At 40.4% G+C, this 12,601-nt stretch overlaps 1 protein-coding gene across 2 annotated transcripts; it reads right to left on the bottom strand.

Annotated features, from left to right (window-relative positions):
• Positions 1-946: 946 nt before the first annotated feature.
• LOC104426874 (3-ketoacyl CoA thiolase 1, peroxisomal) lies at positions 947-5,630 on the bottom strand. 2 transcript variants are annotated; one of them, XM_039305532.1, is made up of 15 exons: positions 5,344-5,630; positions 4,693-4,769; positions 4,513-4,597; positions 4,282-4,408; positions 3,894-3,992; positions 3,751-3,818; positions 3,534-3,641; positions 3,363-3,440; positions 3,155-3,287; positions 2,961-3,057; positions 2,627-2,750; positions 2,434-2,542; positions 2,080-2,163; positions 1,391-1,545; positions 947-1,259 (listed from the first exon to the last, which is right to left on the bottom strand). In XM_039305532.1, the coding sequence occupies exons 1-14, from the start codon at positions 5,443-5,445 to the stop codon at positions 1,436-1,438; spliced, it is 1,401 nt and encodes a 466-aa protein (XP_039161466.1). In that variant the 5' UTR covers positions 5,446-5,630; the 3' UTR covers positions 947-1,259; positions 1,391-1,435. The 2 variants fall into 2 exon arrangements, with proteins under 2 accessions (XP_039161466.1, XP_039161465.1); XM_039305531.1 differs by having other exon boundaries at positions 1,203-1,545.
• Between the last annotated feature and the right edge of the window lie 6,971 nt (positions 5,631-12,601).

Here is a 12,601-nt window from a genome sequence, read left to right as displayed (position 1 = left end):
GATCGGTTTCTAGCTAGAAATTAATTTATGTTTTAGAAATTTTGTCATGCGCACCCTAACAATGTCAAAGCCCATCTAATATGTGAACATCAATTGTTTACAATGAAATTTGGTATATTTAGACCTATTCAACAGCGTGTTAGAATATGTAAGGCGCGTGCGTTTGACTGTCATTGGCCTGTCATTGGCATCGAATGTGACCCAGTAATCTAAAAATCGTTCGATAGTCTCGCGTGCTGCATCACATTATTTACGAATGAAGATTTCATATATTGATTGTAGTATAATTGGAATCACTTTTTTTTTTTTTGCATTCAGGATATCGATTTACAATGAGGTCTCTCGTGCATTTGTCTGGCATGAGCTGGAAGTCAGCACATCCTTCGGAACACTTGGACTAAACGCAATATATTTTCTGTAGATAAAGACCAAGGACTCGACTCAAAATGATCATGATAGAAATTGGGTTTTCCTCATCTTTTGATCGAATGGGAAAAACCTAATCTTTATATGATGATTTCTAGCTAATTGGTTAATCAGACGATGGAATAGAAAAGACATAGGAAAGTCCATGTGCACATGCATCCTGTGCATTGCAATTATGTCTTATCGTTTCAAGGGTTTCGTGTTATAAACCTGTGATCACAGCAGTAGTAGAGGTGACGATTAGTCGGGTTCGAGCAGACCTAACTCATTTTCTCAGACCGACATGTCATAATTTAGATGTATAGCAGGTTTCGAGCACCATAGGCTTTAACTTCGTCACTGAACCATCTTCCCTTCACCGGCTCAAATTAGCCTTCCAGCTGATTCGGCCAGGGCGGTGTATGCTATAAAAGTCCAAGAAGTGATTGTATAGGAACCAACTCGATGCAGAACGGACAACACCATGCACCAAGAACACCCAAATCAACACATCAGCTCCTAAAACATAGACTAGACGTGGTTCCATGAAACATTTAACGGTCTGTAATCTGCTTCTTCTACATGATTCTTCATCGTCGAGAAATTTGACGATCTTCAGCTAGCCTAAATTTAGCTAACTTTAGATGGAAACCGAAAGGGAATCTCAGGTGCAAAGCTAGACAAAAAGTTTTACCTAGACTCCACCAAACTCAGAGAGTATATAACCCTTTTCATCAAATCTAGGACAGGCCAAATCCACGGGAATCAAACAGCTATGAAAGCAGACTCGGTAGATGTGTGTCTGAGAACAATGCATTTCTTGCCGCTGAAATCAAAGTAGAGATAGCAACAGCCTGAAAGATGACATTGTACAGGTACTAGCAAATCAGATTTTCATTTATCACCAAAATGCAGTGCAGATCAAGAATTGCGCCATTTATTGGGCTTTAGCCTCCTACTGCAGTTTGAAATTGAGAAGACTGATCATTCACCAATCTTAAACTCGTACAGATGATAACCCCACTTGCATCTACTGAGCATCCCTAGACAGGAGGTTATTAATCTTGATAGGTCGAGCATTGCATAATTCATCGGCACAGTCCCCTCTCTCGAAAACTGCTGCTGCACCCATACCCGAACCTGCAGTGACCATAATCAAGAAAGTATTCAGTTGATGGAAAATGAATGAATACAGCTTGTCATTTTATTTTATTTTATGGTAATATGCTATGGCACGTACCAGAAATTTCCCTAACCGCACCACAAAAGTCTATTCTGAGACAATGACTAACAATTTATGACAAAAGGGTTTCCCAAATGAGATGCTCACATGATAATCCTGATTAATCTGAACAATTTGATTAAAACCCAATGCTAGATTGAGGTTAAAATACGTGAGAAACAATTGGGACTGTCACGTGCATCACGTGACAGTCCCAATCTTGAAATACTGCCAGATGATCTAAATTTTAATGTTCTCAAAGAACAGAGGGTGAACTAATTTCCACTCATTTATAAAAGATAGTCAAGATTAAAGTATGAAGAAATGCACATATTCTTCCACAAGGTCCACTGTATTTGTTCATTTATTTTTTTGACAGAGGCTATTTAAAAACTAAAGAAGAAGTAATTGAATCCTTGGCAAAGCAAGGAAGCACGAAGACGAATACAAACCTATGCACATTGATATTACTCCAAACCGGCTGTCTCTTCCCTGACGCTTCATTTCATTCAACAGAGTTGCTACACATCGTGCACCTGAAGTGAAGAATGCCCATATCTTAGGCACATAGACATTATACAATAAATGCTTCCTGTGACATCACCTAGATTTTCCAACCTGCATGAATCATTCATACGAAACTTCGGAACAGGTATTGCATGTAAGATTACATCTCATCTCATACTAGATTCAACCGACAGTCATTGATTCCGAAACAGAAGACACGATCACAAGAAGAAAATAGGTGAAATCTTTTCACTGGCTTCAAGAAGTAATTGAGGTGCTTTCTTCTCATTGCGAGTTACCTGTAGCACCCAAAGGATGCCCGAGAGCTAAGGCGCCGCCATTAACATTGACTTTTTCTGGATCAAGCCCCAGTTTTTTACAACAATACACGTACTGAGATGCAAATGCCTGAAAAATAACAGCCATAACCTATTACAGACCAGAACTTGCATTTGCATTGTGGAACTGAAGATGGTATCAGACGGTCTCTACCTCATTTATTTCAAGAAGGTCGATATCATCGAGCGTGAGCCCGGCAGACTTTACTGCAGCGGGAATGGCAACAGCAGGACCAATTCCCATGACAGCAGGATCCACACCAACAGCCGCAAAACTCCTAAAAGTAAGTGCTCCAACAATTAGATTCCACGCAGAGAAGAGGCGGCATATAACATAAGAAACAATGTCTACCTAACAATAATAAGTAGCCTTCTCGCTATAGCACCCTCTTATTAACAAAAGCAGTTGCCCATCAAAACTTGAACTACAGGTTACAAGTAAAAATGCACTTTCTAAAACTGAATTTCCAAATACGGTGATTTCCCACCTGAAAACACCAAGAATGGGCAACCCCTTCTGCACAGCCACACTTCTCTTCATTAGCAGTACAGCCCCAGCTCCATCACTCACTTGACTAGCATTCCCTGACGACATTCAAAAAGCATAAGCTCATCAAGAAGCAACAAAAATATAATTAATGCAACAACACGAATTCAGAAAGCAGGACTAGTTGTTAGATACCAGCTGTTGTTGCCCCATCCTTTCTAAAGGCAGGCTTCAGCTTTGCTAAGTCATTTATATTTGTGTTTGGTCGGATACCATCATCAACGGAAATCGTGACTGGCTTCTCCTCTCCAGTTTTCGGATCAACAAACTTTGAATAGAAGTCAACAGTTAGGTCATTATAGGAGCAGTTCAAGCCAAATTGCAATGGTGACTGTATATATACCTTGGTAGATACAGGAATGATTTCGTCTTTGAATTTCCCCGATTGCGTGGCAGCATAGGCTCGCCTATGAGATTCAACCTTTTCCAGAAAATTAAGATAGTTTCAATAACATTATACCAGATTGTTGAATCAGGAAACAATTTAACATTTTGAAAAATCTACAACACTTACAGCAGCCTGGTCTTGCTCTTGTCTGGTCACGCCAAAACGCTGGGCCACATTTTCAGAAGTGATCCCCATTGGAAGAAGACAATCCCGCGCTTGTGCAAAGCTGTGTACCTGTTTTTTTTTAAGTGATATTCAGCCAAATAATTCATATTTCTGAGTAACAAATGTACTTTTTCTTTGCTTTCCCTCTCAATTTTCTTTATTTAAAAGCTGGACATACTCTTGGGTTGACTTTAGGAACTGCACGAACTTGGTCTACCGTCATTGACTCCAAACCAGCCCCAATTCCTGATTAGTAAAGGTGATTATTTAAAGCAAAAAAGAATGCTCAAGGAAGGCGTTCATTTCCAGTTTCAAGCTAACCAATGTCATAAAAACCAGCTTTAATGGAAGCAGCAACATCAGCAACCGCCTGAAGGCCAGAGGAGCATTGCCTGTTGACAGTTCGGAGTGGCACAGTTTCTGTTACAAACAATAAAAGCAAATAAAGCATAAGCCTTGGCCAACTTAAATCTTAAAGGAGTTTTGATTCACATAATCAAAACAACTAAATCACACAATCTATCTTCACATCATCATCAAGCTTGTAAAGTCAAATGTATAGACGTCAAACCAATTCATGGTAGCAAGCAGTAAAATTAATCAATTCTGATGATGGATTCATACTAAATGCATGGCTTAAACTACCTTGATCTATTCATTGTATGGTCAGAGAAAAACAGCAACTTATCAATCTGAACTTAAATTATACCAGGAAAACCAGCGTAGAATGCTGCCATCCTGCACTCAATTCCCCTTTGTGAGCCAGGAGCTAAGACCGTGCCAACAACTATATCCCCGACTTCTGCGGGATTCAAGTTGGTCTTTTCCACCACTGCCTGCGAATATTGACATAAATGCAAGCTAATACTCATACATGCATCAACAAGATTCACCAGCTGAAGCAAAACTCATCTTTGACATTTTCACTGTGAGTCCTTACCCTCAGAACAGGGGCTAGCAGATCCTCAGGAAGAGTATCCTTGAAACCCCCACGCCTGGACTTGCAAATGGCTGTGCGATACGCGCTGTAATGAAAAAAATATATGAAGAAACAGTAAGAAAATTCAGTTTGCAAAAGAATAGCGGCTTTTTTCTCGCTTGACAAATTGATTCGACTTACGCCACAATCACCACATCATCGCCAAAACTTGCTGTCCTTTGGTAAGCCGCGAGGTCCCCAGCAGCACATGCCGAGGCCTGTTAGATAAATTCACAAACAATTACTTTGCAGCAGAGTCACAAAAATTAGACATGTCGGGGAGGATTTTGGCAGTGCTTAGCAAATGATTTGACGCATGCTAATAGCTGCTTCATCTGTGCTGTGAAGCAAGGGAAGTGATGCACCAAACTTCCGATGAAACAATTTTCTTTCTCTCAAGTTTTCATCTTTTATTCACCTTCAAACTCGGCTATCCAAATCAGACGAAAGCACATTGGCTTTCAACGACATGAACGGTTTTAAGGACAGCTCATCAAAACAATCTCATCCCAGTTATGCATCCATATTTGACAACGAAATAAAGAAAAGAAAGCTCCAGGAAACCAACATCCTCAAAAACAACTGAAGGCGATTAGAACGGACAATATCGGGTAAAAACGAAGAAGCAAGATCTGCAACAGCCCCCAACACTGGCTTAAAAAAGAGAAAAAACAAGGAACAAGAACAATATTTGGAACAAGAACAGCCCCCGGCACTTCTTTTTAACACCCCGAATCCCAAATTGAGGCATCATTTCAAAACTGAAAAAAGACGGAAGCTTTTTAGACTTACGGAAACACAAGCCGATTGCGGGGTGTGAGAAGGAGACCCAGATGAAGGAGAGGGCTGCAAATGTCGGAGCAGGACTCTCTGCCTATCGAGGGCTCTCTCCATCTCTCCCTCCCTCTCTCTCTCTCTCTAGGATCTCTGCGAGATGGGCGAATTGCAGTGGCTGTGATTTATAGAGGGAGGAGAATTAGAAAGGACTCTCTAGGATCTCTGCGAGATGGGCCAATTGCAGTGGCTGTGATTTATAGAGGAGGAGAAATAGAAAGGACGAGCGGACTTTAGGCGAGTCACTCGTGTGTTTTGGCAGTAGGAGGAAGAGCAGAGACCGAGCAGGGGCCCCACGCGATGAGGAACAAAATTATTGTTATTGCAACGATTGGCGGGTGGGAGTGGCCGTCCTTTCTTTCTCCGAAGCCTCCCCTGCTCACGTTTTCCACAGGTTCGTGTCAACGTGCTGCTTCGCAGAAAGTGGCACTCTCTCTCTCTCTCTCTCTCTCTCTCTACCCTATTTTTTATGGACACCGATTGGGGCAACTGCTAAAGCAAGCACAAAATAATGCGCCCAATGGGGTCCATGGCTCATGATTCATCTAGCACTCTAACCCTGAAAACCTTGAGAAGATATTAGGGATGAATATGATCAAAATGGGGGGTTCCACTCTGAAATTAGCAATAGGTGAGAACCACCTACTGAGGACCAGTTCCAAAAAAATTAACATCTAGAATAATTTGGTTCCGAGCAATTTGGATGATTCATGGTTTTTTTGCACACCCTTAGAGCATACTCCTCCCATAGTAAAGTGGAGATTAGGACCTAAGTAAGTTCTTAAAAAACTATATTCTGGTTATCGTCTAAACCTCGGAATCATCTGAATATAAAACAATTATAGGGCATGGAGCACGAAGAGGGCAAGATCGAGAATCTCATTTCCATCCCCGCCCTATGGGTGGAGCTCTGCCCTACCATACCTTCCCCAATAGGACAGGTTTATCTTGAGGAGTGATTTATGAATCGGCAACTCGAAAGTGTTTTCAAATTTTAATGCATACATGAAAATCGAACTTATTCTCAGTCTATCATCACTCTAGAGAAGGGGAAAAGGGATTGACCTGCATGGTTCTCGAATTTCATCATTCACATGAGTTGAAAATTATGAAAGTTGGGCCTGTGCATAACAGTCATCAAGACGTGGCTTTTCGAGATTATACATTGATTTAAAAATGTGATACAGTCATTAAGACGTGGCTTCTCGAGATTATACATTGATATAAAAATGTGATGAATGTGAAAACGCAAATGCCTTCATGGGCGAGCCCTGCGAAACAAAAACAAGAGCTTTCAAGTCTATCAAACGCACGACCAAAACAAAAACAAAAAAAAGTCTATCAGACGATGTGAATGCAAACGTTAGTTGGTTGAATCCCCCACCGGGAAGGTGCGTCGCGTTTGGGGTGTAATTTCGTGTACCCATGACAAATGCATAAGTAATGACCAAAGTTCTTGACTCTGACTAGAGGGTGACCACTGGGAAATCTCGGTGGAAGATTCTCACAATGAAGGCGAAGTTGACCCAGAAAACATGATTCACGTTCGTACGCATCTACCCCCATGAGGCTGCTTTTATAAAGTAAGCCACTGTGTCCTATAATTTATTTTTTCCTGGCAGTCTTCGCTTAATTATAACTACACATCATAAAATCATTTTGTGTCACACAAAAAAATAATGATAATTGTCTTCGTACACGTTTCCATTTGAATTTGAAATCTTAAGAGTCTGCTTCACCCGACTTTTTACTTCTTTCTTAGAAGAAAATGGTAGAGAGCACCTCAACCTTTCGGCTTGCTCAATGTATTAACTCACTGTTAAGTTATTACGGAAAATATGTGTTGTTTTCCCAGCAAAGAGTTGTATATTTTAATAATCTTGGAATGCCGTGCCTTAAATAAAAATTAATCCGCAAAAGCTGTGATATTTGAAAAAAGATACAAATAAAAGTCAGTACTAAGCAGACTATTTGACGAAATGTTTCAACCATTTATTATAGAAATGCCAACCCGAACAACCAAACCAAAAGGAAAATGTAATGGCTAAAAAGGAGGGAGAATGACCTGTCCACTCCAAATTCCATCCATTCTCCAAGGTCTCATAGTCAGCATCTACAATACTCTGTGCGATCGAGAGGTACGATTTCTTTTATTTTATTTTATTTTCAGATTGAGATGCACGATTGGCTCAGTGGTGTCACGTCGGGATGACACACAACCGCTATAAATGCATGAAATGCTTTCTCGAGATCGTGGGCCCGTGTTTTGGGCCCGAAACAATGGAATCCAACTCCGGAAAAATGGAAAGCGGACTGATTCGGGTCGTATCCAATTCTAATGTGGGCCCGTGTGGTGATCGAGATGTAGGCCCAAGATACCAGGCCCAACGACTCCTACGACCTGAAGCCTCGAGGCGAATGAAAAGGCAGTCACCTGTTTTTTCTGCCTCTCCTCGTTTGTGGAGCTCAGCTATTGGACTTCGTTCTTTACGCTTCTTTCGCTCTTCATTTTCGGCCCAATCTCCAAGTCCAGGGCCCAGAAACTGTAATTGACAATGGGCCTATTCGGTCATGTTTCGGGGTCATGTCCTGCCCAATCTGAGCCCTCCCTTTGAGCAGATTAATTGGCAGGCCCAGTTTAAGAACAACTTCGCTAAGTCTGTCCTTGATGGAGACAAATTTTTGTTCTTTACAACTCACTGGGTGAACTTTCGATGTAAGTAGTTACCGTCCACACCATCACACCGTTTTATTTTCCTCTTTTCTGGAATAAAAATGGGCCCGGGCCGAAAGAAGAAAAAGTTACATATGGGTTTTCCGCTGCAAAAGTGACACTGGTCATGTCTCCTGGAATCGATGGAGTTTGTTTACTAGGCGGATGCACACTTATGAAGCCAACTTCGACCCAGGCAAGACGAGAGTCAAAACCCGGAAAAGTCAGCCCAAACATGAGACACTGTCTGCACCGCGCTGTTCTTCTTTCACTGGCAGGCCTTTGTTGTCTTCTTACCATCGTGAGTTTCTTATCGACAAATTCCTTTTCACTTACTTGATATTGACCGAGCTTTCTACACTACTATTGGCCAACGCTCCAATCATCTCTCTAAATGACAAAGAGCATCAAGAACTTAACACTGTGATCAATGAACCTCATTGTTTGGCCAATGAAAATCTTACCTATTTGCATGAAACAATGGTCGGCTGAAAAGTTCGGGAAATGCTTTTGGTTTTGTCTGTCACGCCCATCTTCACTTTGGCTCCTTTGCATAATAAAAAAACTGTGGCATGGGGATAAACCATGCCACTTTTTAACTCCATGGATAAACCATGTCACTTAAATAAGATGAAAAACCAAGCATGAAGATAAATCATGTGGCATTGCATCCATCCTCTGACAGAGAACCTAAGGCTTCTCGATGCTAGAGAACTATAGATTCCTCATTCCTAGAATGCCGAATCAAACAGGTGTCTTTTGGATGGATTTTGGCCGATTTCTTTCTCGTCCTTAGCTCCGAAATATGTGGTGGCCTATAGGCCAATAGCGAAATAGAGCATGCTCCTCCTAGAAAGATGATGAAAGTCCACAATATAATACATTAAATCCCTTTTGAAAAATTCTAGGATAATGCATTGCATAGCAGATTCATCTTTGATTGCATAGTTTGTCCTCTTTCAGTGAGCATGAGCATCGTGTCAATTGGCCCCCGAAATTGCGGAGGCAGGTGTTAGTCATGTGCTAGGAGAGTTTTCTTTGCGTTTTGCATGTTATTTTATTGCAGGAGTATTAGTCTGCGGACGAATGGAAACATTTCTGAGTTCCATATCTTTTATTGGATTTTCGAGTCTTTCTCAATCCAAAAACTAACTCACAGAATGATACTTTTCATCATACTTATAAACTAATCACCGGCCACTTCCACAACTGACGTGAAACAATCTCAACAATCTCCCCCTTGTGCATCGATGGCAACCAAGGCTCTAATACTAGATCCGATATGTGATGGAGAGATTGTTGAGGTGAGGAAAGGATTGGTGGTTGGTTTATAAGTGAGGAAAGGAGCTTTTGGTGAGCACCTAGAGATGATCTTATTGTAACGTATAATGGGGAACGATTTTACATCTTCATACACAAAATTCTTCCATTAAATCTATAAAAATCCTGAAATTTCGGGGGAATTCTCATCTTGGAACTTGAACATTGCTAACATCTTTTCATAATGCACCTCATTGTAAATGAGATAAGCCTAAATGGCCCGTTTTCCCACAGATTTCAATATGCTTAACTGTTGAACTTTTGGCACCAAGGGGAAATTAGAATATTGACAAATCCCGTCTGACTTGTATAAGATAAACTTGATAATTAGATGGGGGTGTCTTCCTCTTCTTCTCAAATCCACTAAATTTCAAAAAAGAAAAGAAAAAGAAATCCACTAAATTTACACACTAATCACACCAATTAAAACTTAATTTATTTTTTTCTCTCGGTATCTGTGATGTGAGTCCACAAAAGCAAGAGCCCCATGTGCGCATGATTGGATGAGTCCATGGAACCGCCACACGATCCTGAGGTGGTCAGATTCTCCTCCCACATGGCCTGCCCTGCCCTGCCCATGGAACCTAATAATGAGCAGATCCAGCAGGTGAGAAGCTTAGGACAAGCTCTAGATTTAATGATGAACTTCATAAATATTTTTGGGAATATATTGTAAATAAATACTTGTGGCATCTTCCTTTCAAGAGGAAAAAAAATATAAAAAATATATTTTGCCAAAAAAAAAAAAAGGTGCATGAACAAAAGCAGAAACAGCTGCTACATGGGAACATGAACAACTGGCGATTGTATTATCAGCACGAGAGATGATGAGAGGAAGGAAACAAAAACAATTAAGGCCTATCCATAACTTCTCGACCATAAAAAATAAAAATAAAAATAAAAATAAAAAAAAAAAAGGGGGAAAAAGGGGAAAATTAGAGGAAAATTATAGTCTAGTTATGATAGGAGAGATCTCATTTTCACGGGAGCAAATTTAATGGGATATTTGTAATTTCAGAAAAATGAACTTCGTAAATAAATGAGTCTATTTTATAAGAATCTAGTATATCTGGGTCCTTGGAAGCAAAAAGGTAAATGGAAGGGCATTGCCGGTTAAGCCCTTGCTCAAAACTTAATGAACTACTCAAAATTCACTAGTCTCTTCTAATTGAGCAATTACTATTGATTTTCATACACATATCTGGCAAACAACGTGCCGACCAATTAATGTCCTAAGAGTTCTCATGCATGCACGAGATGAATCAGGCATTCACTGTATCAATCATACATAGCATTGGCCGATTGAATCTCGATTCAGCCATTGATCAAACGGGGTGATGGACAAAAACCCCATTCTCGGGGCGGTTTTATACTTGCAATGGCATGATCAAATCCATCCACAGAAGAAGAAAAAAAAAACACTCGTTACCAATGATGCGGATCGTGATCTTAACTTACATAAGCTCCAACATCTAATGGGCGTTAGCTTAATTGCGTGTTAATTAGGAGATGGTGACGACTTAGGCAGTTAGGTTAGGTCGACGTTAGCAAATCACGGTCGCGAAGTGACCCAGCCCCATCAAATTGTCAGTGGACGGAGACCTTTTTAATGGCGAAATCATGATCCGATTGACAAATCCAACGACGAGCGACGACCCCAATTTCGTGTATTTTAAGGTGGTTGGGGTTGAAAACTTTCTTGGCTTCCCCCGGAGGCTTTCGCACAGGATTGGTCGATCTGTCGAATTTTCAAAGGGTTTTGGAGTTAGCGTCAGTCGGCTTCGCTCGCACTTGCGGCCTTCGAGAACCAAAATGGGATTCTCCTCTTTGTCAAGGGCCAAATTCGTTTTCTCATCTTCCTTTTGGTTGACATCTAATGAGTTCGTGCCAACTGAGTAGACATGTCAAGAGTGATTTATACGTGCGCTGGGCGAATCACAAATGTTTGGAGGAATTCTTTAACCATTCCAGTTGAAAATCTCGGGTTTAGATGAGTTGGATCGTTGGTGTTAGATATTCAATGAATGAGAGCGGAACAGTGGAGGGTTTTTGTCGATGAGTGCGTTATGATTTTATTGTTACGTCGATAGTAATTTCATTTGGTAGCTATTATATAGAATATAATGTGATGGAATTTACGTAACAAAATGATCAAGAGAGCAATTTGAGTCTATTCATTTATACATCATAAATTGAAATAAGATCCTTAATGATTAGAAAAGTTAAGATATTCTCTTGAATCTCGAATTTAATCATTTCTTTATATGAATTTGAAAGTACATTAATTTGAAAAAAAAATTCTTAAAACAAATAGCTCTTTTTTTGCAAATAGGGAAGTGCTTTTCAATTTTTTCTGCCTGCACTTTTTACTACGCAAATTATGTGTCTTTTTTTTTTTGTGTTTTTTTACTTTCATCGATTAAGCAAAATTCTAAACTAAAGATGAGGAGGATCTCTCCTCGGCATTTTATCAAATACTTGATAAATGCCTATTTTAGAGTCGACTTGAGATCGTGAAACAATGGAAGTCAAGAATGAGTAATCAAACGTGAAATAGAAAGAGGAATTGAGAGATGATTTAATGATGGTGGAAAAGCTAGAAAACTGGCTGAGAAAGAGAGGGAGCTATGGACGAGGTGGTGAGCCCTAATCTTCAAAATGAGCCGCGAGCAAGGGGACTTGTGGACGTCGGAGTGAGGGATAGTTAGGGTGGACATCTGCTGGAGTGACGGTGGGGTGTTACTAAGTAAGAAATGCCCTAGTAAGTTTCGCCTGAGGTGAGATGTTCTCGATGTGTGATGATTGTTAAGTTAATTTTTTTAGATTTTTTTTTATATCCAATCTGAAATTATCCTATCTCCACATCGGATTTCTTATTCGACATTTTATCCGGATGTATTTGGATTTATCCGATCTTGAGAACGTCACATCAAACACCGGTCTCATTTTCAATTAAATTCGGACTGCCAAACGTAGTCAATAAAAACAATAACACATTTCATTCACCAATTAAGATTTTAGGAAGTTCGGGGCAGCGTGGTCACGCCACCGTCACAGATTAATGCGCAAATCAAGCAGCAGATTAACAGGCTGCGCCCAAACATAGTCCCCCGCCCTTGATTGGCGGTAGGCAGGCGTATGAACTACTTTTTCTCCGGTCGCGCCTAATTAAATTCCCACGTC

Source organism: Eucalyptus grandis, chromosome 11 (genome assembly GCF_016545825.1).
Source record: "Eucalyptus grandis isolate ANBG69807.140 chromosome 11, ASM1654582v1, whole genome shotgun sequence".
Taxonomy (NCBI): Eukaryota; Viridiplantae; Streptophyta; class Magnoliopsida; order Myrtales; family Myrtaceae; genus Eucalyptus; species Eucalyptus grandis.
The sequence above is the reverse complement of the archived record's forward strand: the minus strand, read 5'-3'. Positions and strand labels throughout refer to the sequence as shown.